Source organism: Embiotoca jacksoni, unplaced genomic scaffold (genome assembly GCF_022577435.1).
Source record: "Embiotoca jacksoni isolate LCO1_2020_lvr unplaced genomic scaffold, fEmbJac1.0.p SCAF_23, whole genome shotgun sequence".
Classification (NCBI taxonomy): domain Eukaryota; kingdom Metazoa; phylum Chordata; class Actinopteri; family Embiotocidae; genus Embiotoca; species Embiotoca jacksoni.
This window is the reverse complement of record NW_027185374.1, coordinates 4,951,920-4,978,276: the sequence shown is the minus strand read 5'-3', so window position 1 is coordinate 4,978,276 and position 26,357 is coordinate 4,951,920. Positions and strand designations below refer to the sequence as shown.

The following is a 26,357-nucleotide window of genomic DNA, read 5'->3' as shown; positions in this document are numbered from 1 at the left end:
CATTTCCTTGCTCGTTAAAGCACTTAAACTTTAGCTGTCACCTGGTATAAAATCTTTTGCTTATCTATGCATCTAATCAGAGATTAGGATGGAGGAGGAGGTGTGGAGGCCAATGGCGGCTGGGTGGACGTGCGCTGCCTCTGTGCGGCACACTCCTCACAGCTGGGCAGGGTTAATAGTCATGACACTGATTGGCTAATGATTTATACAAAAACTATGACGGGTGAGTTAAGTCATCTGTGATACATAGAGTCCAAGTGGCTGACAGATCTTCTCACTGAGGAAATGGAAGGACATTTGATGAGACCCAAAGAGTTTTATTGAAGAATTATTTTTCCTTTTTTTTTTTTTTTGCAATTATAGAAACATGAGGGGAGAGTAAAGGTCCGGTCAGCTGGGAGTCAAACCGATGATTCTGGTTTGACTCCTACATGCGTCTCCTACATTGTAGTCTTGGGGAGTTACATGTAACAGATTTACATAACGAAATTACAAAAATAAAAACGATTGTAATTTGTTACCATTATTGAGGAAAAAAACAATGCTATTAACTTAGAGTTACGATTCAAAATGTTGACGATTACAGAGGAGTTACATCAGAATTGATTGTTTTTGAGATTATATGTAGAATTTAACATTCATTCTATAGATAGATAATAGATAAAAACTGAGCAGTGTAATCTATTTTTAACTTTTCAATGTTACAACCCAATTTAAAACATTTGTCTGAAAAGTAATCAAATCTAATCAGTTACATTACTTTGATGAAGTAATTCATATAGGTAGAATACTTATTACATTTTTAACTGGGTAACTAGTACTCTGTAACCTTTATATTAGAAAAGTAACCTCCCAACAGGGATTGTAGCGTGTGTGGTACACGCCTTAACCATTTGGTGTTCAGGTCACACCAACACACATATTCTGTTTGTGTTCTCAGACGGAAAACTCACTTCAGTGGGGAATTCTGACGAATCGTTTAATTTCTGCAACACTTGTGAAAGTCAGAAGGCAGAGAATTACACATACCCACACTCCAGAGAGTTGCAACAAGAGAGGTTTATTTTTTAAAGCCCTACACTCACATTTGCACGTACACTCTTACCATAAACGTGCACACACATATGCAGCGTGGTCACATGGTGTTAAGCTGCGTTATCAGAGCTCATTATTGGGGCAAGCGGTGAAGGTTAATTCCTGGATAATTTATGTAAGATTGGTTAAGAATGTCAACTGCGAAAACTCCCACAGAAGCACCTTGCTGCGGAAATGATTCCCTTCCACAGATTTACCAACAGCTTAGGCTCTCACGAACATACGCCAAAAGGCAAAGAGTCACTTTTAAAAAAAAAAAAAAGGGAGTGTTTGGCAGATAGGAGGAGAGCGAACGGAGAGGAAGAATGTGTAATTTGGCGCCAGGTGAAAAAAATACTGTGGCAGTCAGCCATTAGGCTTTTGGTAATGGAATGCCTCTGTTACATTATACATTTACACAATGTGACTTTCATCCAGAAATGCACCCGCTGCTCTTTCTATGGAGGAAAATCTTCAGTAGTAGTCTGAGCACCATAAATCATAAAAATGTAGTTTCTGTGTACGTTTTTGTGACTATAAACAACAGAAAATAATTACAAAGCTCTACACGGTTTTATTTATGATGATGGAAAAATAGGAAAACAAATCATCTTGGCTTTTTGCACCAAAATCAATACAATTGGTTACTGCCGACACACATGGTTTTATCTGTATGGGGGGGGGGGGGGGGGGGTCCGGAGGAAAGGTCTGCATAATATTAGAGGTTTTATCACTGAATTTGAAGATATAATCATGTTTGTGGATTAGTTTTAAAGTTTGCAGGGAGTAATGGAACAAGACAGAGCAGCCACAGGTAGCTGTCAGATGGAGAGCTGCAGGCGACAGCCTCGCACACCTCCACCCTCTCAGCTGCATGACCAGGCGCTGTTGCTATGAACTGCATCTGTGTGGAAAACTACTCGTGCAGTTGCATGAAATCAGACGGCGGTTGCTTGTGGCATTGATTGCTCATGATGGAAAAAAACCAACTTAGACTGACTTAACACGACGTGCCGTTTGCTTCCCCGTCACCTACTCTATACTCTTATTCCTGACAAAGTGGCAGCCAATGGAGTGTGAATCACCCTGGTTTCCTCCTTACATGATGATGTCTACAAATCTGCGTCAATGTGCAGATATATGCAGGGGAGGCTGTTTATTGTACTTTTAGGAAAGAACCATTTCATTAAAGTGTGTGTGGAGTCAGCACAAACGGGGATGTGCACACATGTACTGTATCCACTGTGACCTTGCCCACTTGAGCGCCCACATGCACACGGGTAAATGCACACACTCTGAGTCAGCAGAAACAGGAGCTTGGTGACACCGCTAATGAACCCAATTGTTATTCTTCAATTTAACTATGAACCAGGCCAAGGAACTCCTCTCAGCACCGCTCCAGTTACATGACAGCCGAGTCCCTCTCTTCCTAAAAGCTGTCTTTCTCCTTATCTATCACTCACTCAGCTTCTCTGCTTTCTTGCTTTATCATGCCTCGATTCTCTCCACTCTAAAGTCCCATTGTCTCTCGGATAAATGCCCAACCAGGTATGAGCAGGCAAGCCCGATGGCATGCGCATAGCTGCCACCTTATGTCATTACATACTTATCAGCTCTTTCCATTTCCTTACTGTCTATGAAGCTGTCTGTGCTGGAGATAGATGCAGCATTGCCTCTTCCTGCAGTAGACTATTGGTCCAGGAGAGGGCATCACTTCTTTATGGAGACATCTAATATAGAGATGACTGCAGCACCAAATTAAATCATGTGGAAATATTACAGACATAGCCATTCAAAGAGTATTTAAATGGACAGGTTATTAAATAAATTTGTTTAAGATCAGATTGTTTCGAGATGAAACAGTACATTTTTTTAGGTGATGCAGGTCTAACACACCCTGCCTTGTATTTTTGGTTGGTTCAGTTAGATATTTTCATTATCTAAATTATAATTTAAATCTAATCAAAAAAATAAACCTTTAAGCTCATGTCATTGGATGTAATTTTTCTACTTTGGGCTTTTTGTCTTCAGTAGAAAAGTGAATTCAAACGTTATGTTCAATTAACAGCAATTAGAGGAGTAAAAAAAAAATGCACATCCTCCTTCAGTGGAAAAGAACTCATTACATTTATCTCCTGAGGTACTTCCTCTACTTTACTTCAGTGTTTTTGATTCATGCTATGTTATGTCACTCCACTATTTTCATGTATCAGTTGTTATAAGTTACTTTTTAGATTTTATATCCAGACTAAATTGTCAAATTATAAAATAAGTAGCACGGTTATAATTGGTTGTGCCACGTCAACCAGCTACAACATTAAGTAGGCTACTCTGTCTGCATGGTAATGTATCAACAGGAATGATTGAATACTGGCAAAAGCTGTTTTCCATAATTAGTACTTTTACTTTGAAGACTAAAATTATGTTTTTGCTAAATCTTCACTACTTTCATTTGAGTAGAAATTTTAAAAGAGAGCTTTTACTCATAATGGAGTATTTTAGACTTTAATATTGCTAATTTTACATCAGTAAATGATGTGAATACTTCCTCTATCATTGGCATGCACACATGTTCTTACACAGCCACCCAAAGTTAGGGAGAAAAGGCTGCCTATCTATTTGTGTTTAAAGCTATAGTTCTATACGACTTTTACTGAGCGTCCGTTTATCCAAGCCCTTTTCAAACGAGTTCACACATAAGTGATAAAGCCTATCACTGCCAGATACATCTCTCCACACAGGGTCTGTATGTGACGTACAGAGATTTTAAATCCGGTGTCTGGTGAGACATTCCAGTAATGGCATTGGTATTGATGCCTATTACGTCACCCGGTGATGATTGTTTTGCCAGATCTGAAGGGGGGAGCTACAGTTATGAGCAAGAGAAGTAGCCTGCTGCACCTAAGAGTCTGGCGGATACATTTTACACGTGTCCCAGAAAACGTGGACGATGCTGATGAATTAGAAACTCCATATTTACAACAGTGAAAGCGCTGAAAGAAAAGAAGGGACAGAAGGCAGACACGGATGTCCCTTAGTGCTCTCGGACAGGCTGGTATTTGTATTGTATTGTCAATATTTGTTGTAGGTTATGTAGCTATTATATGTTTGGCAATCACTCTCTCTGCCAGAAGGGGTTGAAGATCCTCACTACAGATTTAATAGCATCTTTTCCCTCCTAATCATCATCCTGATAAAGAATATCACAATTGTGATAAAGGGGTTGGTTAAAGCTGTTTCACTGTAGTCACTTCCTTTATCAGTCAGTATACTACATCTGCATCACAAACAGCCCTCTTCTGTCTCTGACTCCCCTTTTTCCACTCCGTCCCCTCCTCTTCTTCGCCGCCATGTCTCAGCTGTTGCTCGAAGGAAAAAAAATAAAAGGAAGACTATGTAGATGGCTTCTGCTTTGCTGGACATTACACAGAAAATTCATTCTCTGATGGACAGACAGCAGGAAGTCACGAGCAGACTCACACTTTCCACGAGTGCGTGCGTGCGTGCGTGCAGGCGCGCTTTGAGTGCCGTGATGCGGTATGACAACTCCTGACTAGACCTGCGGTGCACGCACGTTGTACACGCAGACGTAACGGCTACGTGTCCGGACACACACGCTCTCTTTACTTCGGCAAGCTTGGTTTCCCCTTTCATGGAAACGGGGGATATTTGGAGCACAACCCCCGAGTAGCCACAAGGCTGGAAAGTATTTGCCCTAGGATCACCAGCTGGAACAGGAGATGGGAAGGTGTTGCGCTCGTCTTACCCCGACCTGACAAAACACACGTTTGACCTTTTTTTCTTTTTTACATAATATTCTGTTACAGTTTTTAAGAGGAAGGAAATAGAAATGCTCGCACTAAAAATTACACAAGAAGCGCATCCGAGCCGAGGTCATATATCTATATTATATGTGCGTCGCTAATATGTTCACCAGTAAAATCCTTACAGAGAATGACTTAAAAGAAAACTAATCAGACTTCATTTGTTGTAGAAATTAGGACTGTAGCTTATAAGTACAGTAGTAAAAACCTATAACATAGTTATATTAATAGAATGTGCATGTGGGCTTTTAAAGCTGCAGCCCGACATGACATGTGGATGATGAAATTGATTAAAAGCATGAAACAGTGGGTGATTATTTCAGCTGGCGGAAGCAATAGGCCGATAATATATAACAATCAAAATGCAATCATTGTTGTTTTTTTTTCCACATAAAAACAATAAAAAATAGACTGTTACTTCTGCACTCCAGTGTGTTTTTAATAGCTCACAGGTGATGTGATCGCTACGTTAATAGGAGACACTCTTGAAAACGACTTCAAGAGGGCGCAGTTCTGTATATCAGCCCATAGAGGACACACCTACCCCGTTCTAATGATCCAATCATCCACGTCTCCAGACCGACTCTACTACAGTCACAGTATGGACAGAACGAGCCAGGGGAGGACGCGTTCTGTTCCAACGCAGAGAGCTGACCTGCTTGGTGCGCAGTGACAACACAAAGTTGTGTCAGACAATTATATGTACGCGCGGTTTTCTTTTTCACTGACCGTCAACCTGGTCCACGGATTCAAGTTGCACATTGGAGTGGGCTACAAGTTTCAAATGGACAGACACTTGGAAACGGCTGGCTCAACAAGCATGGGATTATTTTTGTAATGTGGATTGCTATTCCCTTGCAAGAAAAAAAAGGTCTGCTGCGAAACAATGTGAGACGTTGTGCATCTTGGATTTTCGTGTTTCTGGATATTTTGAAAATAATTGGCAACAGCTGAGCAGGAAGAAGTTAATGCGCAAAGGATTGTATGCTCCAACCTTGGGACCAGCATGGATCTGCCATTACGACCCCCGGTCCCTTATTTAAAGAAGTTCTAGCCGGTCCACTCGTGTTGTTGTTGTGCTTGTTGTTGTAAACTTCATGTTTGAGAACAGATCGCCACATTGGCCTCTTGAATTTTAAAACGTCGCCTGCCTTTGGATTGGATTTCCAACACCATGAACTTTATTGACAGTTTGACACTATTATTTTTGACGCTGTCAGCTGTCAAGGTGAGTGTGTTACGGAGAGCAAACTGGTTATCAGTCGACCTCTATTTCCAAACTGGTCATTAATGTGTAGCTTGTCCTTGTCTTTCCTGTGGCTAGGTCACCGCTCGTGTTTAAACAAGCTGAAATGTTTAGTGGCTCTGAGGGGAATTAAACGGCCATTACGCAAAGCTGACACTATGTAAACCTAACCCATACTCGTGTGACGGGTGCGCTTCTTTTTTTTTTTTTTTCAAATGGAAATGTGGCTTATGTAATTATTTTGAAATAAGGTTGTTAAGTTTGACGCTGGGTGATTGCAGGCCTGCTGTTAAACCACCTTGTAGATATTATTACGCTTTAAAGGCGCAGCGGCTCCATTCTGAATTAGGACATGAGAGCAGGTTCATTCCCGGCACCGACACTACTCATGGTTAGACTGCTTCAATAAGAAAAGGGTTTCAAACTGAAACCAAACTAGAGAAAACTACTTCCCAGATTAATCAGGTGGCCTGGGGAATTTTAATGTCTGTTTAAGAGCGCACTGTAAATCGTTTTCTCTAATCATTAATCAAGTACTGTATGGCTTTGGGCAAAGGTTTCAAGGTGAAAAATGTTTTAGCAGCACGCCACTTGAGTAGGAGGCTGCGTATTTTCCTGCAACATGATTGGATTTTGCGGGATTATTTCCAACAACACTTTGCCACCTCAGGAGTTCCTCTCTACAGCATCGTATCCCCCCAACCTAATTAAGTAGCCCATGACTCCTCTCCACATCCCAGTAATGTGTTTATTTAGATAACTGGTTGATTTAATGACAGCTAAACCACCCAATCAACGGTAAACGGCATCGGGATGATGCCTCAACTGTTCATAGTCGACATATCATCACTCGGTTTAAGAGCTGATGTTCGCAGCTTGACACCCAACCCATTAATAATACAGTATATAGTGTTTTGGAGGGCTGGGGTCTCCCAGCCCATAAGGTTGGACCCTCTCACGCCACCAGAAGGGGGTGGAGACTGCACACAACCCAACCATTTATTTTCCACTCTTCGTTAAGAAGTAGAAGTGAGTTTCATTCCTCTTAACGCCGACTCACTTGGCACAAGTTGGTGCCACAGGAGCAGGTTTCATGCAATATTGGGGAGAGATTGCGCGAGTTGCGCGCGCTTCTATGTGGAGCGAGAGAAAAAGGGAGAGGGTGAAGGCACCGTGTGTGAAGACGAGAGAGCGTTGTGCGTAACGAACGGATGGAAAGTTGCCAAAAAATCCTTTGTGGCCTGACTGGTGTGGTGACAGCTACCCCCTGTGAGGCAAAGTAGCTGGCTTGAAATTCTTACCGGTTTTAATGGCAACGGTTATTAATCCGTGTTGCCTGGAGGCAGGGGAGCAACACATGAAAGGTTTAGTTGCTGAAACAAAACCAACAGGCAGTTCCCAAGGTTATAAAGGTTTGCCACGTAGCTCGTGGCAGAACTTATGTCAGCTTGTAACTTTGGACAAATAGATAGCCATGTGGGGCCATATACCCCACACATAATAAGATATATTATAGTTTGAACAATTTGGCAAATAATTATATCCTGGGATCAGTAATTTCAGTTGATACTTATATTTATAACCTTTAGTTTTACTTCAAAGCTTGAACATGTTCACAATTATTCTATAAAATATAGTATTTCTTTAAGGCTTATAGAAGACAAAGGGAGAATGTTTGACTCTTGCTGCCCCCTATACTGTGTATAGACCAGCCCAAGATAAGATAGCTTGGTTTTCATATTTCAGCACTGGTCAACAGAAATGTCAAAATGCAAATACATCTTTTGCACAACTGTGGATAAGTAAATGGCACAAGCAGTGTTTTTTTTCTGCACAATCTACAGTAACTAACAGCATGTTTTTGTTTGTTGTTTTTTTTCCTTGCAGAGTGCCCACATACCGAAGGAAACAGAAAGAGGTCCACATGACGGTAGGTGTCTCACAGGGCACCGTGGGAATACAGTCTGCATTGGGCTCCCTTGTTGGCACATAGCCAAAGAGAAGGCTGGTTAGAATTTCACCTTGACATTAAAGGAAAATTATCGCCTCCTAGTGGACAACTTTGTAGCTTGACCCTACTGAGATTTATCCCCTTCCAGACTCCCCTTATTTTTTAGTAAATGAGAGCTGTTTCACCCCTAAATCTCATCCAATGGACATGTTCATCCAGAAGAGCATTCCTTCTTATTTGAGGTTAAGCTGAGGAAATGTTATGGAGACCAGACTCTTTTATAGAATGGAATGTCACCCTCTTGGCCCACAATTTCATTTTGCACAATCGCAGCATTGCCCAATCTAATTTGGACAATCAGAAGCTGAACTTCATGGTACTTCACTGGTATGTTTAGTTTGGCTTCCCGGAGGGCCTTCAGGCCTGGGGTTGTTTTAGGCTCACCAAAGCTCTAAGTGATGTTTTGGAGGTGTTGTCGCTCTGTGTGCTAATATCTTTCTCAAGAGCAGAACTCCTGCAAAGACGGAGAGAGCAGGGAAATAGACTGAAGGTGAAAAAGCAGACAATATGCTGTTATTGCACAGCTGTAGACAGGGTGACTTACAATAGGGCAGAAGGAGAGCTATAAAAATGGGGCGACACTCGGGTCATGCAAATCTTTGATGCAGCTGATGGGGTCAAGATAGATATATCAATGAAGTACTTGTTAATTTGAATGTCAATTTACATAAGTGTGTGTGTGTGTGCGTGTGTGCGTGTGTGTGTGTGTGTGTGTGTGTGTGTGTGTGTGTGTGTGTGCAAAAGTAGGTCAGTCTGTATTTGCTTCTATAAACCCAAGTGCTTCGAGTAATAGAAAGTAAAACTTGTGTATTTCCAATCTCTTACGAGCCTGCCAGTTTTTAATTCTCATCCCTGTTTAAGTGTGTTATTGTTACGGCACTGTAGCGTTTAAGAGTCAATAATTTAGACTTGAGCTCCACTGCCATTTTATAACCCTGTCCACTGTGATTCTGTCTCCCAGTGATCCCTTTAATGGAGGTGTACAATAAGAGTTTGTGTAAGCCTCGGGAGCTGCTGGTGGAAATTCTGCAGGAGTACCCGGAAGAGGTGGAGCACATCTTCATCCCATCCTGTGTGGTGTTGACACGGTGTGCCGGCTGCTGCAATGACGAGATAATGCAGTGCATGCCAACATCCAGCTATAATATTACAATGGAGGTGAGTAGCACTACTTACAACGGGAATTTAAAATGTTTTTCTTCAGGGACCTATTTTTTTTTAAAACTTTTATTGAACCAGGATATGTCTGTTTGCTAAATACACATTTAAATACTTCATTTTTGCCCAACTGTGACACTAGAGGGGCACGCGGGCTGCACAAGTGTCCTTCTGACCAGCACAGAGCCCTCCAAGAACTTAGCATAAAAGCCCTTTCAGTGTGTCCAAGTACACGTAGCTCAAAGGCTGCTTAGGTGTGACCTTTGGGCAAAAATGAGCTCTATTGTTGCATGCAAAAGAGCTGCTCCACTTTTTCACCTGTCAGGGATCCAGGGTCATTGAAAAAAAATGAGCGGTAACAGGCTTTTCTGCTCTTGAGTAAACATTTCCAGTGAGGAGTGGAGATCTTTTTTTGAACTTTGCATGTGTTGATCCTTTTGATACTCTATGACATCACAACGGCAATTTCAACACATCAGTTATAGTCCATCAAAATGAAAACGGGTTGTATAACTCTCTGAAACATTTCACTTTTAACATCCAGAGACCCGTAGTCCTGCTTATTTTCAATCTCCCCCTCCTCTGCCCACATGATTAGCTTAAGTAGAGGTTTTTCAGCTGATCAGGAGCTGGTACCTCCCAGCTCTTGGTTGGCTGGACACCCTCAAACCATCCAATCATCCGAGAAGCAGGGTGGGAAACCACAGAGCTCTTCAGAAACTCCTCCGATACCTGAAGTTTCCATGCACGACAGACTGAGACTCAGACGTGAAACTTAACCCGTTAACCTTGAAGTAGCTTGTCTTCCTCTTAAGCAGATTTTAAATTATAATGCGACCTTTTGTTGATCCTCTATTCGTTTAATGCTATGATTTCACATAAATGATCATGTATTTTTTTATTCTACTAACTTGTGATAATCTCTTCTTTCTTTTTTTTACAGATTAAAAGAATAAAACCCCAAAGGCAACAAAATGACATTTTTATGAGTTTTACAGAACACAGCGCATGTGAGTGTAGGTAAGAAACCCTGAACACACACACACACACACACACACACACACACACACACACACACACACACTGAAAATCACTGTACCATTGTGTAGCAGAGCATAGGTTGGCCAAACACGCCGTGAAGTTATTGTTTTCACTTTGCCCCTGACACATTCAACAGATGTATATCACACAGATCCATGTCTTATCTGCGCTTCTTTTATTTCACTGATCTTAAGAAGTCCTGAGCAGGTTTAAACATATCGCAGCAGATGTCCACCATGTTGCTTCCATTTATCCTCATTCCATCTCACTGCTCAGGTAAAGGAGATACTTTTGTTTGAGTACTGAGCTACCTGAAATTTTGCTTTCCTTCTGTGGCATGTAGAGGTCATTCCTGGAGCTACATAGGTGTGATTGCTTTAGTTATTGATCACAGTGATAAGTACTGGGCACTTTCTTTGTGGCCTCTAGTCCCTGGCAGGTGACTTCCTGTTAAGTGATGCGCAGAGGAAAGCGTTATTCATGTTTATGGGTTCTTTTTTTCTTTTCTGTTCAGAGACAAGTGTTTTCAGCTACATGTGGCTCAGATTCAGTAACATGGCCGAATGTTTTCCTCCCCCGTTTAGCTTTGACAGGTAGGGCAGATTTAGATGTATGCTGAAGTGAAACAAGCATCATCATCATCTACAAACAATGATGGCTAATCCTTAACAAATACAGTATGTCGCCTCTCGTTGAGTACACGTTGTGTCGTTTTGGGCCTCTGTCGAAATCTGCAGCTGTTGCAAAATCAGTTGAGCCCTGTGACATCAATTAGCAAATGGTGAGACAGCAGCTCAGAGGGGGACATGCATCATCCTCCCACATTTCGGGAAAATCTAACAATAAAATAAATATTGCAGCGACGACTGTTGGCCGAGAGCCGAGTTGTCACTTTATGTGTCTTATTTTAAATGCTCTTTCTGTCTGGAGGGAGGCTTCATCAGTGTCTCTTTCAAACTCTGACTTTAAAGGAACTCACTGCTGTCTGACTGCCGCGATGCCTCCATACTTCACCATTTAGTTGTAGCAATAAACTTTTAGGGCACCTATATAAAACATTTTTAGAGGCTGTAATCAATCTATTCAGTTTCGGTTTTAAATATTTAACTTCATTATAATGATCAGGAAAAACAGCCTTGAAGTCACTGCCAACATGATATTTTTTTTTTTTAATTAAATAACCAGAAAAACAAGAGGATATTTAACCAATGGTTAAGTTTAGTTGACGTAAAAGTGATATATATATATTAAGACAATGTTAATGGTTTACGAAGCATAAGATAGAAATATTTCAGGGTTATTTGTGTTCGATTATCTATATACTGATAACAGTAGCTTAATACAACTCTGATAAGCATTAAGCACTACAAAAGCACTAAAGCATATCAAAGTGGGAGTGGTTTTCATTAAAATCTTACGCATAACTCCTTTAACTATCAACAGTTTAGTGCTGATGGCACCATATCAATGACAAAATTCCAATTTCAGTCCATTTTATTGTTGAAACTACTTCACCTTTACTTGAAGTATAAATGAATGCAGCTGTTTTGCCGTTGATTGAGTAGTTTTACATTGTGGTATTGCTACCTTTTGTGTCTACTTAACAGATTTCCATGTATGTGGTCTACACTGTCACCTTCACATAAAGTACATATACCATATATGCACACACATATACATGTACGATGCTTTATTAAGCACACTTATGTCGAGTTATTGCATCAGCTTGACAAAAAGAAACTTGGCCTCGAGTTGTTCATGACCTTCTTGAAGGAAACACTGTTTCCTAATGCCTCTGGCTAACTGTTGTCTCCTGAGGGTGTCAGCAGTTTCATTTCTTCACACTGTTATTGGCAGGAGTCGCCACACTGACAAGTGAAAGACAGCTAACAACTCGCTACTGTAGTCCTGTTTGTATGTATGTTTGTGTATCCATCAATGAACACAACCTTTTGTGCAGTATGCAAGCGTGTACATTCCATTATTTCCCAGCAACTCTGTTGTGGAAGTATTTGCTGCTAAGCCAAACCTTTGAAAGTGAAGGACCGTTTTTATTAACATTTCTGGTAAAGGACGGTGACGCAACGTGATTTGAAATTATGGTTGCGAGCCCGCCCATAATTAGCCTCTGGTCTCTGATGATTTTGTTATGTATCTGTTTACCAGGAAAAAAAATTGCGTGCTGTGATCTAATGTCGCCTTGTTTTGTTCCTGCCTTTCAGGTTAAAGAAAGAAGTGAAAGAACAGAAAGAAAAGTGAGTAGAGCGCTCTTTCTGCATGGACATTGGTATTTTGGGGGAAACAATGGGGACTTGAGATTTGATCTTCTTTCTGTTTTGTTTTGCAAACAAACTCTCACTCTCAGTTGTCTGCAACTCTCAGCCGTTCCGACATGATGACATAGGCTCTTTTGTACTTAATTGATCTGCCTGGTATTTTCTCACCATTTCCTTCCACATAGACACACAGAAATGCACACGAAACGCTCCACAATGATAATATTTCATGGAAACCCCCGACGGAGAAGCTACATGAGATCATCCTATAGAGAGAACAGGCTAGCATGCTGTTCTCGGTTGATAGACACAGAGAATACCAACTAAACCCACTCAGGTGAATGAGTGACACTTGATGAGGCCATTGCCCTCTCTGGTCTGTCCTTTATACCTTGACCCCGTTTTCTATCTCATCTTTACATTCCTCTCCTTTTTTCTTTACTGTTTACCTCCTATTTAACTTCTGTTACACTGCTGTTTCTGACCGCGCTGATATAGATAACGACGTTATTGAAGACCTGTTAAACTTTTGTGATAATAATCGTTGCGTGAAGGATCCTCCTTTCCCGTGTTACAGAAGTCACAGTGCTAAGGGTCATTCAAATTCTTTAATGTGCTGTCGGCTGTATTTTGGTTTGATTTTCAGGTCGTCTGTCATATAGATAAGACTTAGCTTTGGGACCTTCTATTTAACCTTGTCTTAACTGTTTACGAGTCTTGCTTCAGTGGCGTGCTTCCACGAAGTAATGGTCTTCGGGTCATTCAACTTTTCTGATGCTTTCATACATTCATGTTAGTTTTAACACCGACCGCTGACCTGACAGTAGCGAGAGATCTGTCAGGGTGAGTCATCGTAGTGAGGTTGTGAAACGAGGTAACTGTTAACGTCCACAGTCAAACTAGACTTGATCTCTGCACAATTAAAAGAGTTTTTACATTCACAACACATCAGCGTCATCTTGTTCCATAGATTAGATGGTGTCATATCTGTCGTTCACTCCCAGCTGGGTCTAATTTAGCCCTACTTGTGACTTCTGCACCCTGTATGTTACTCAGACATTGGGATTCGTGACGTTGCCTTGCAAGGTCCAAACTGAATTTCTAACCATTTTAGCCACTTGGCCGTTGGGAGGCAATGTGTGTTATCAGTTTGCCAGTCGGTCCACCACTTTATCCCGACAGAAAAGTCTCAACAATCATTGATTTGTAATTAAATTTTATAGACACACTGATGGTCCATAGAGGATTAATCCTAGCTTTGGTGACCCCCTGACTTTTCCCCAAGTGTCACTGAGATTCATATTTGTGCAATTATTAAAAAAATGTCCCCTTGTGGGATTAATAAAGTAACTATCCATCTATCTATCTTTTGGATGGATCATTAAAATTTGAACACGCATTTATAGACCGCAGAGGATGAATTCTTACAACTTGCTCCCCTGACCTTCCATATTGTGTCATCATCAGCCCAAATTGCTTTGATTCATGATCAAATATTTGCAAGATGAACAACACTCCCACCAATATGGAGAACTTGTAAACCCTCCAAGAGCTGCAAGCATGGCTTTAGGCTCTTCGGGCTCATTTTCATGTCAGCACAACTCTAAGTTTCTGACAGTAGCATTCGCCCATCTGTGTGATATTTTGGTGCAGAGCCCATGGTGGACAGGTGGGAGGGGAGGAGCAGAATTGCATTTAAATGCCTATTATTCACCTGGAAAATTTGTCACTGCGGGCAGAAACCAGACATCCATGAGCTCAAGGACATACTTTTGTAATAAAGATCTAATCCGCTGCTGAATAACAAGTAAATAAAACATTTTGTGACTGAATAGCATCGAAACGTAAGGTCACGTACTAAAACGTGTATACGGTGCTGAGGTCATGGGACTGGTTCTGCCACTACCATGTGTTTTCCATGTAATTACGGTGCTTCCATTCCTGCTCCATAGGTTCAGGTAGAAACTGGATCATTATGGTTGCAGCATTTATATTTATTTATTTTTATAACCATTTCATAATTTTTCTGCCTGTAAAAATCTTAACGTAAGATACTGTATATACTCATCGCCGTCATTGGCAATAAAGACCAGCAATCATTGTTTTGTTTTTTGCTGTAGTGTGAAGTATGACCAAAGTTCTTTGTATAGTTGTACATGCTTTGGGCAGCAAAACTTAATCTAACTCGGCCTGTATTTGATCTTGATTATGAAATCTAGTCTGCACCTGAGAAACTGCAGGATGTGTGGAAATCACGTACAGTAAGGTGCACTATTCTGGGTGTTTCTTTACAAATTAGAAAACATTTTAAATGTTGTTTCACCTTTTTTTTTTTTTTTTTTTTAAGTTAATTGTAGCCCATTTCAACTCTTGGAAATTTTAGGAGTGTGGCAAAAAAGTAACTTAACCATCAACCCTCACTGAAGTAATTGGGATATGGTCAACGGAAACGTGTGTGAACACTGTTGGATGCTTTTCTCATAATATGTTATATAGTTATAATCACATACAAGTCAGTCAGTAACAATAATCAAGCTAAAAATAACCTGTTTTGAATGATTAATTGCTTTGCTCTTTGACTGACACACACACGACTGCTATTAATCGAGGTTGGTTTTAGCAATCATCAATTTTAAGATCTTAACACATCAGCCCATGTCTCTCGTCAGTCTCTCAGGCATCTTTGTGCCTTGTTGTCCTTTCTCTCTTGCAGAAAATCCCGGAAAGGCAAGGGTAAAGGCCAAAAGAGAAAACGAAAGAAAAACCGTGACAAAACAATTCACGATGCGTATGTCAGCTCCGCCTTCTCCACATACCTGCACCTGAGTGTTGCACTTCTCATAGTTAAGCTTATTTTGGAGGAGCTCTTTTGCCCCTTTTAATATATCCCATTTAATTTGCCCATCGGCCACATCAGTTAGCATGCTGCTTCCGTGTATTGTCCTAACTTTGTCTCGTCAGCCGTGCTTTACATATTCAGAATATTCGTGTCTAGGCTGCCCTGTCTGCCGACATGTTTTGCTAACGTAGCTCTTGCAAAACTTCATGTGACAGTGATAACCAGGGAAGTTCAACAGGCTTGGCCATATCCCACCTCGCAAGAAATGAACTATAACTCATCTCAACCACTCAAAATCTGCATCTAATCTCCTCCTAACCATGCCAGCACATTGTATGCAAGAATGTCACTCTCTCTACGGATGAGACTGAACTGATGATTGGGATAAGATACAACAATATAAAAAGCAGTAGAAACACGAGGTTCAAATTTCCTCTAACATCTTGTCAGATAGCTAGTTTTATGATTGATGGACATGTTTTAAGAAGCTGTAATAAACAGATCTTACATCAGCTGTTGGCTGAAACCTGAACCTTCCACTGAAACAGATCACAGATCCGCCAGCATTGCCTGGCAGACTGGCTCGTTCTCTTCTGGTATCTGTGCTGGAATCACCAGGGTTGTAATCATGATCCTGTGTTCAGTGTTGAGTCTGTGCCGCTTTGCTGTGTCTCGTACCTGTCTCCTTTCCCCTCTTTGTTCTTCTCATCTTTACAAGCTGAGTTTTGCTGTCCTATGCTTAATGCTGGTACTTTTTATGTAATGTGAAGATACGAGTGATGGCTATCTAGTGCCTTTTTTTTTTGAGGGGGGAGATTTGTAACCAACAAAGTACTGTTTTTGTTTCTTTGTTTGCCTGCTTTTGTCTCTGAAACCGTAAAAAGAACTCTTATTTTATTCAAAACTAATATAAATATGATCTCATGTCCTCATACTGTGAATGAATTATTGTCTGTACATGTAATTTGTAATTTGTATATTGTCAGTGACGTATCTGAGCCTTCAGCCCTGCTAAGAAATGTAATTTAGACCACTTTCAGCCTCTGTTTTGAATCTTATGTCTCTCTGTGGGAAACATAGTCTTCAGTTTTCACTCAATAAAATGAAATCATTCTTAACGGTGCACCGAACAGACCCTTGAGTCTTCTTTATCAAGAGTTGACCGTTTGGAAGAGTGAAAGCGAGAAGTGTGCCGTCTTTGACCCGCATTTCAAAGCCAATACACAGTATGTTGGTTCGCGTCGCATTAAAGCTTTGCCACTGCATGTCTAACTCATACAAGTCGTCTGTGAGGGGTCCAATCAACGGGAAGGAGGAGGGGGAGTGGGTAATTTTACTGCTTGAATTTTTGCCCGCTCTGTGGAAACATGTGTGAAATACAAACCACCTGTTACATGTGGAACAACTTGTCAGTGGCTTTGAAGAATAAACTGGAGCATATGAAAGGGCTGAACTGAGGGTGACCTGTCTTATGGGTCGTAATGGTACACTGTGATAATCTGCCTCTCCCTCTTCCTCCCCATCTCTGTCTGTCTCTCTGTCTGCCCAGTGTTTGTGACCCATGTTGTGATCACTGCTCAGAGAGGAGAAAGCGTTTGTTTGTGCAGGATCCTGCAACCTGCCGGTGCTCCTGCAAACACACAGACGAATACTGTAAAGAACGCCAGCTTGAGCTCAACGAGAGGACCTGCAAGTAAGTAATTCAAACTTCAGAGTTTTGTTGGACAAGATGGACAACTTACTTGGCTTTTGTAAGAGCACAACTAACTAAAAACATAGCCATTGTGCAACTCGGTAAGAGCTAGGTCGCTGATGTTGTACACGATCACTTTCTTCCTGTCACATCTCGAAATATCTAATGACTTAAAGTGACCAAAAGTCATAACTACTACAATAATTTTTTTTTTTTTTTTAAATAACTATGTTTTTTTTAGCAGTTTCTAAAAATGACCTTTTCCAACAAACCCAACACTGCAGCCAAATTTTGCAGGCAATATTTCTTGTTCTTATATTCTTTTTTCCCCCCTTTTATTCTTGTTTAGATGTGACAAGCCAAGAAGATGAGAGAGGTGGGAGCACCAGATGTACAAGATGAAGGAATATTCTAGAAATATTTCACAGCACAGCACTTTGACCTTTGAACCGTAAGCTCTTCTTTTCTGTGGAAAGCATTCCCCTTGGACTGAGAGAACAAAAAGAAAGACCGAACTGTATATCTGTGTGTATATAGACCATGATAAAAAAAAGAAAAAAAAGAAAACAGAATTGTTATGCTGCTACAGAAAAAAAAATAACTAAACCCATCATTTGACTAAAAGCGAAATAGCCGCCATGTGGTTTTGCATTTCTAACAGGCTTGCGATGCAGGTGTAGTCTTATTGTCAGTTCAATTACTTCACTGGATATGAGTCTACTGTGGTTGTGTGTCAATCATAACATGCAAAACCTCTCAATCTAAGATATGTATGTATATATATATATATATATATATATATATATATATATAACTGCTAAAACAGCGGGTGAGACTGAAGAGGACGTGGGTGTGCTCTCCTTTCAAACATGATGGATGGACCTTTGCCTGCCGATGTCTACTTTTTCTTTTTGGAGTAACACATCAGGACAAGCGGGACAGCTGAGGGAAATCTTGACTTTCTCCTCATGATAACGCTTCCCTCTCCTCTGAGGACACTGCAAGACTGATGTGGACTCACACAGTGTCACTATTGTGATCAGAGGAGACTCTGGAGTGCCATATACTTTTAAAGGGATACTGGTCATCAATATAGCTTTTAATGTTTGTTATGTTCTACAAGAAAACCACTGAAAATATCCTATACTGTAGTTTGATTCCATTTGAAAACTGTGCCTCACAAAATGTACTGAGAAATCTTTCAAGTCCTTTTTAAATTATTTTTGTTTTCTTTTTCAGGAGAGGGGATTGTCAAAATAGTTTTGTAGCTGTTGAACTCAATATGGAATCCAATGATTACACATCATCTTCTCTGTAGTTGTACATACTTAATATCCCTTTATGCCATAGTCCAATCTAGATAATTTATAATGTTATAGAGTATTTTTCAGTATTCAGTCTTCTACCCATATTTAATTTGGTCTATTTATGTATGCAGTGTTATGAACCTGTGGCTGTCCTATCTCCCCCCATTTTGTTATGTCACTGATGGCTACTCTCAGCATGGAAACTCTGTGCTTTTCTATGAAACAAACAAGCAAAAAAAAAAAAAAAAAAAAAAAATCTAAAAGGATTTGTTAACATTCCCTAAATGGATCATTTGTACTGATGACATCTCCTCCTTTTCAACCCCTCATCTAACGGTGTGGGTGCTGTGTAGACTTTTAACTTGTGTGTGTCTGTGTGTTTGTGCTTGTTTGTGTATGAATGTGTGTTCACCTGCATTTGCTGATGTGCACACCTGTGCGTAGATGTTAGTACGTTGTATTTAAGTATTTAATTAAGTAGCGGACCTGCGTTTTGTCCGTTGTTCAAGATGCAAATACAAATAAACTACTGCTAGCAGTTCAGCATACACTACCACAACACCACTACCATTGAAATTTGGATAAATATCTCCATCCTTCCTGCCATCAGTCTTAGAGCCCTTACTATTAGTTGTCTTTGTCTTTTCCTCACTATTAACATGTTTTCTGTGTCTATGTAAAACAGTAAAGCATATTTATTTTCAAATCATATTGTTTTTATATAAAATAAGGAAAAGGTTGCTGTGTTGTTAATGCTGTGTTTCCAAGAGATTTTATTAGGCAACAGTTGTCCATGTTTTTTGTGCGGCAAGCTGATACACACCTGAGATGAGCCTCAGCACAATATAACCTGAGAGAAAACAGAACCCACAAATAACAAATTCCAGCACGTTTCTTCATGACAGGCAGACATTCAGCCTAAAGAATAAAATGTCATTTCGAAGCAGTGTGCAATACTTTCTTTTGTTAAATACAACTCTGGACAACCATTCAGGAGTGTGGGACACAGTATTTCCTGAGAATTGTTGCGATCACTAATAAGGTAAAGATAGCACTTCTCAGTTGCCAAAGGCTGACAATAGCAAAACGGAACCTATCAAAGCAGTTTGTTTAGGTAGCTCTTTATTAATTGGTTAAATTTGTAACCATGCACAAACCAAATGTTTTTCTGCCAGTAATGGACAGAAAAACAGAAGACTCGGTTTAAAAAAAAAAACAACTGCTATTTTTGGATGTAAGCCTTAAGACAGAGTGAAAACAGTTATATGATCAGTAACCTCAGAGATAGCCGGGCTCAAGTAACATCTTGGTGTGGTTAAAATTAGGGGAAGAATGTGATCATCACTGCCCATAATTGCATAAGAACACAGAAATCCATCCATATCAAATGCTCAGGAACCTTGGGTTTGTGTTGAATTACATTATTATACAATAAATACATTTCAGCAGCATTCGCCCACCAGAAAAAACGCAGCCAACTCATTCAGTTCGTCATCGACGCTGTAGAGGTGCTGACGCAATACGCTTTACCATTTAAATTTCACGATTGCTGTATAATGACTGTTGCCATAATACCTTTCATGACAATGTGTAAAATCCTTCCTCCTAGTGTTTTATTATACTGCACTGCATTGAGATATGGTAAACCTTTAAACTCATATTACATAAACCAGCCTTTCTGGATCATATTTCATTGATTTACCAGGACCTGAAGCAAGTTCAGCATTAACACAGACAAACCATGAATGACAACAATGAACAAAACAAGGGTCAATCATTGTCGCACTGTGTGTCTTAAATTGATCTGCAGGTGAATCTTCAGCTTCAGAGTCAAGAAACAATACAGTTTGCTCTTGTTCTTCTGGTTTGACTACAACATTAGGCTAACAACCTATTGAGTCATTTATACTACAATAACCTTTATAGGAAGAACTATGTTAGGAACTCGGAAGCGATACCTGGAACTAAGGTCCCAGGAAAATCTTGCCCTTTTTGGTACATGGGCTGTACTTCCTGCCACCTCACGGGACTTTTTTTTTTTTACACCCTTTTACCTGTTACTTTGTGCAAGTATTTTACCGCAAACTTGACACCTGTAGCCTCCTAATGAAAACAGGCTACTCCCTGCTCTGCTATACCAGATTACCATGTCACCTGGCCACCTTTAATCCAACATGGAGGACAAAGAGCGGTTTTAGCTACTGGCATGGTATTAGTGACTTGTTCAGTGATACTTGAGTGGTAGCTGATCTCTGGGCGCCTGGACCAAATGTAACCCCGATGAATGTAGATTAAGTGGGGTTTTTGGATATTTGGCCATGTTTGTTTTGAAACTCGCTCCCTCTTAGCCCCATTGCTTGCTGTTTCCTGCCGGATTAGCTCCTGAATGGTGCTAATACAGCCATGCAAAAAAAAAATCTGCTCTCCCTGACTCATGCTCTTTATGTGCATACCTAAATATAAAGCACCATATAATCCCTGTAAATTGTGGGGCCCTCTTCCCTGAGCAAAACACCCCGAAGAATGTCATAAACTGTCTAATCTGTGATTTACCACGAACCCAGAACGTAGCGAGCCACCTATAGCTGCCCGTCTAGTTTGTTCGCTGATTTGTGCCGATTTAACAACAGTTGCAGCCATTTGGGAAATTTTAATCTGACACGTAAAACCCTTAAGGAAGGGAATTACTTATTGAGGGTATGATACCACCAACAGAGGTGTAGATGATATACACAACATGAATAATATACACACGATAACATTTTAGATAATTCATGATTACAGAAAAACATCAACCCACTTTCTTCAAGTAATCCCCTGAATTATCTTTAAAGGATTTGAGACCAGAAAATTGTTGAGTATTATTTTGGAAACCTAAGAAGTACATGAATCCCTACTTTTATGTTACCTTCTTAACTGTGTGTGTGTCTTTGCAAGATTGTATGGACAATTCTTTTGTTCAAAACCAGTGTAGTTGTGACATGTGAGGACGATACAACTTCAAACGGCTGTTTGAGGGTCGAGACTTGGTTTTAAAGTTATGGTCAGAATTGTTTTCCGTCACGTTAAGAGTTGGGATTACGAACCGGGTCATGATAGTTAAAGTTAGGGGCCAGGAATCGTATCATGTCAGTGAGTTACCTCACAAAAGAACAATGTGTGTGAGTCAGAGTGCTGTTTTCCATTCATTCTCCTTTAATTTACTATCAAAAGAGTTTTGTAACTCTTGGACACACTGTTAGAAATGTTTCCGTCAAAAAACAGTAAAGAACTGGCAACACGGGCGCCCGTAGATTACCGTCAAATGTACGGTATTTTGCTGTTGCTGAAATTTACAGTTTGTTACTGCTTTCATGACTTCAGTATAAGGCTGAAGTTGCTGGGCTTTACTGTAATCTACAATACAAATATACTACATGTTACTGTATAAACTACAGACTACTATTAGGTTTTTTTTTCCATTTCATTTCGAAACATTGTTATTTGATACATTATCCCTTACCACTTTTGCAATAAAATAGTGTATAAATGTAACCTTTGAAATGGTGCAATAAGATTTTGAGACAAATAATACCGATAAATAATACAAATAAAACCGTCTTAATTTAAGCTTTTGAAAATCCTTTGAAAAGCTTTATTGAAAAACAAAAGTGTTATGTACAATATACACAAAACTAAAATTTCAGTCATTTAAAAAAAATATAATTTAACAGGAAGTGTTCATGAGCAAAATCACTTGCTGAAAAACCATGAGTGACTTCATGAGATTGCAAAAGATTTCATTATAATTAAGGAAATTCAGATGAACTTAAATTTCCAGCCATATAAATAATATGTACAAAACTTTTAGAGGTCTGCCAAAAACTGAACTCAAGTAACAAAAAGTACTGAGTGAAATATTAAGTGACTTAGTGAGTACCTGAAAAAAGCGTGGGTAATAGTAAACAAGACTTTGCCTGCGTGTTTTCCCTGAATTTGATAAATATTTGATTTAGTCTTGGAAACGTGTGCGTGTGTGCGTGTGTGCGTGAGTGCGTGTGCAAGTGTGCGAGTGTGTGAGTGTGCGAGTCAGTGTGAATGACTTGGTTCACCGACTTATGTGAGGTCCAACTGAAAGTCCATTCATTTCTGACTTTCGACACGGGGGCTAACTGATGTCATCTTCTCCTGCGCAACCTTCCCAATTCACTTTCATAGGACTTTGCCTCTTCCAGCTTTGGTGCCTCTTTCAGGATTTATTCCAATAAACTGCCTGAAAAACACAAGTGTTAGCAGGGAAAAAATTCACTCACTGAGATAATAAATATAGGAGAGTCTATTATTGTATCAGGAACACTACTCTTTACTACATAGATGTATTCAATGTTACATTTTAGTATCTTTTATCATGTATAAATGTTTCAGAGAAAGTGGTAGTTTGCTCTGCCCTGATTAGTGTAAGGAAAGCCTTCTTAACAAGCTTCTTTTGGATGCTTGGCATGTGCCCTGTGAGATCAAAGGTGGGCTCCACAAGATCCTAAAATTGTCACATCATACACTACCAGCTGAAGGATGTAAGCATCTAACCTTGGAATGAATTCCAGTATGCAGGCAGGCTCATCTGGATATTGAAGACTGAAGGTGTAGGAAGTGGATCGCTGATTTGAAAGATACAAACGAGAAGCTGACTTCATTCCAAGGTTTATACGATTACGGCCGGAACACATTCGGGTTTTTTTATGGTTGTAACACATACTGTCATAGAAGCATCGCAAATGCAAATAGTAACATCTGGAAATATCCATAACACTACAGCCTGAACCACAGCAGCAGTTAAAGTCCAAACAATAATCAATATAACCCCAGCTTCACCCATCACAGCAGACAGAGCAGCTGCAGCTCTGCTCACAACAAGAAGCTGAATACTGTCGGGGATGGGCCTTTTAACAGGAATGCGCACTAAATGCACAACTTGTCACATCATCTCTAATTCCCGTAGTATCGGAGTGTTACAGCTGACATGGACCAACACACTACTGTTCATGAGGACCAGAGCAGCTGAATGCAAACAGATATGTGGCTCAGGGCGAACAGAAGAAGAAAAGTATTGCGAGGGCACGCGTTTGTAGTCCTGAAGAAAATCCTCCCCCGTGACCCTTTAGGGGCTCTGTAATTTTGCCTATGATAACCAAGAAAGCAAAAGGGTACTCGCCTTTTAATTCTCAAGATGAAAATGGGTGAAAAATCATCACCATCAGTACATGTGGGTTCACTGAAGTCTTGTTTTCCCAAAATACAATGTGAAAAATTACTGTTTTCTCTTCTCTCCACAATCAATACTGTAAAATACTGTTATATTTCACCCAAAGTAATTTCCCCAAACAAAAGTACTGCATTTAAATATAACAGGATTATACTGTTGACATTTGGCTGTAAATCAACAGCAATTTCTAACAGTGCAGTCTCGTCACATGTGGTAGACTACAAAGAGGAACGGGTGGGACACTGGGATAGAGAATTTATCAGACCCTGTGTCCTGGTCCAGAAAAATTCAATTGACAACAGTTGAATGTAATCTGCAGTTAAAAGCATTTACTGATCATGCAACATTCTTTACAATCAGAACTTCAAAACCATAGGACAGTTTTACTGTTGATCTTGTCAGCATGTTACTGCATCATAGCTTCTTCACTACTTTTTTTTTTTCTTAATTTAAATACACAACCATATTGATTAAGGCCATGATGCATCTATAGATGGGGATGACAGACATTGAATAAACTGACTCTGCATGAGATCATATTTAACAGTGAGTCAGGACAGATCGAAAATGTAGAACAATGAAATCAGGTGGGATTAAAGTCCTGCAAGCTTTAAAAACCTGAAGCAGGCGACGTGCTCCCAGGCAGGTGAATGACCAAGACACTGCTGATGTAACCCGAGAGCAATCACGACTTAGCAAAAACCCCTCCCTGAGGTGTGTCCATAGTGTAGGCGTGATATGTGCTCACTCACACGTACTACGTCTTTAAGGCTTCTGATCTATATTTACCCACGTTTCTGACTGTTTGTGACACTGAAAAATATCCTCCATGAGTCATGAGGCACAGAACCAGAGAGGGGGGGAGGGGATAATGGTAAGACTAAAATCAGTTTAAAGAGGGATCACTGAAGCAGGGTGGAAAAGAGACTAATTGAGCTGAAGGGGGAGAAGGGAAGAGGATAAAAATGGGATGGAGGGAGGTGGGGGGGGGGGGGGGGGGTACGATTGAGAAGGTATAAGATGAATGAAAGGAGAGCTGTGGGGGGGATTGCAGTGATGCTGTGTCTCCTCATTTATCTGTATGTGTCTGCACGGAAAAGAAAAAGAAAGGAAATAAGGGCAGAGACTAGCTAATATGAAGAAGTGTGACGTACTTTCCTCATTCCCATTCAAAACTCCCCATACAGAAACCAGGATTTAACAGCCGAATTTAGATAAAGGTTCCCGTTTTAAACATCTGACATTCTGCATCATTGCACTACATTCATGCAGCAGACACCCAACTGGCCAGACTGGTCAATTGTGGTTTTGCCTGCCTGGCTGCAGTGCACCCACTCAACTCTCACATGGGTGTAGTCCAGCTTACCCTCATTACCACCGCATTACCATTCACCAGCAATGTCTGAGAGCGTGCTGAGCATTTGTGTGGGTTTACTTATGTGTGTATGCATTCAAATGCTATATTGAGTGATTGTGGTTATTGATTTGTAGGATACTCCTCCTCCAATCTCCACTCTCTCTCTGTTTGTCGCTTTCTTTGTGCCCTATAATCAAGTTTTACCTCCAGTGCACAATACAAACTGAAATGATCTTTGACTGTTGGAATATAACCAAAAAATTATGCTTCAATGCACCATGCTTTTTTTTAAAATTATTATTATTAGATCATAAGTACTTTTAAGATGTAAGTAAATCTTATTATTTATTCAAGGTTGCCTACCAGACTGTTTTCTGGCTGGTCCTTATGACTTCCTTAGTGTTATTGTTGTCGCCATGCCAACAGCAATATTTCACAAGCAAACATGATATTGGTGTCAATCATTCCACATAACACCTGGCAAGAAAACATATACACATGTTTCGCAAAAATCAAACAGAACAGGCTCAAACTACTTTGTCAATCTTCTTATAGAAATGTTCTTTTCACACTGCTTCTGCTCAGAGAGGATCGAGTGCAGGATCAGTAACAATAATGAGGGATTCTGTGTCTTGCTTAAGAGCACTTCTGTAAGGGAAGAGGGTCGCTGACCCAGTGCGTTCGAAGCCAAACTATCCAATTGTGAGGTCTTTGCAATGCCAGTTTGAGCAGTTTTGGAAAATGATTTGATGGCATTGTAGTTTAAATTACTTTCGCTGTGCATCTGCAAGATCTGCAAGTGAGGAAGTGATGTGATCTGGGGGAATTACTGCAAATCAGGCAGAAAGGAGTTGGATTTGTGTTGTGTTCTTGTATTAAGACAGGCCTGGCCTTGTTAGAGAATCCACAAGGGCTCAGTGTTAAAATTTGGCAGAACTATCCCACTCCTAATCAACCACAAATCATTCTGCAAGCAGGCGAGGAAGCTGACTTGAAAAAGTATGATATTTTAGGATTAAGATAAAGAACAACAGAAATTTACTCTTCCATTCAGCCAAAATAAAAGCGGTGATTAAAGGTCCAGCAATGCCGGCAAATGAGGAGATTTTTGTTGAAGGTGGAAAAAAAAGAATGTTCTCATGGTGAAACTTGACTCTTATAATCCCAAAGTCCAAAAGGGAGTCTTGGCTGCATCTCTGAGCATGTGCGTGCATGTAAGTTATTGTTTGACTTCTTATCTATTTTACTCAGTGTTTGTTTGTTTTTTTAAACGTTTAGGCCATATATTG

At 40.2% G+C, this 26,357-nt stretch overlaps 1 protein-coding gene across 2 annotated transcripts; it reads left to right on the top strand.

The window, feature by feature from the left end:
* The first annotated feature begins 5,064 nt into the window (after positions 1-5,064).
* On the top strand, positions 5,065-18,732 carry vegfab (vascular endothelial growth factor Ab). 2 transcript variants are annotated; one of them, XM_069158387.1, is made up of 8 exons: positions 5,065-6,126; positions 8,032-8,074; positions 9,117-9,313; positions 10,257-10,333; positions 12,577-12,609; positions 15,344-15,418; positions 17,019-17,162; positions 17,512-18,732. In XM_069158387.1, the coding sequence occupies exons 1-8, from the start codon at positions 6,073-6,075 to the stop codon at positions 17,531-17,533; spliced, it is 645 nt and encodes a 214-aa protein (XP_069014488.1). In that variant the 5' UTR covers positions 5,065-6,072; the 3' UTR covers positions 17,534-18,732. The 2 variants fall into 2 exon arrangements, with proteins under 2 accessions (XP_069014488.1, XP_069014489.1); XM_069158388.1 differs by lacking the exon at positions 15,344-15,418 and having other exon boundaries at positions 5,076-6,126.
* The last annotated feature ends 7,625 nt before the right edge of the window (positions 18,733-26,357 follow it).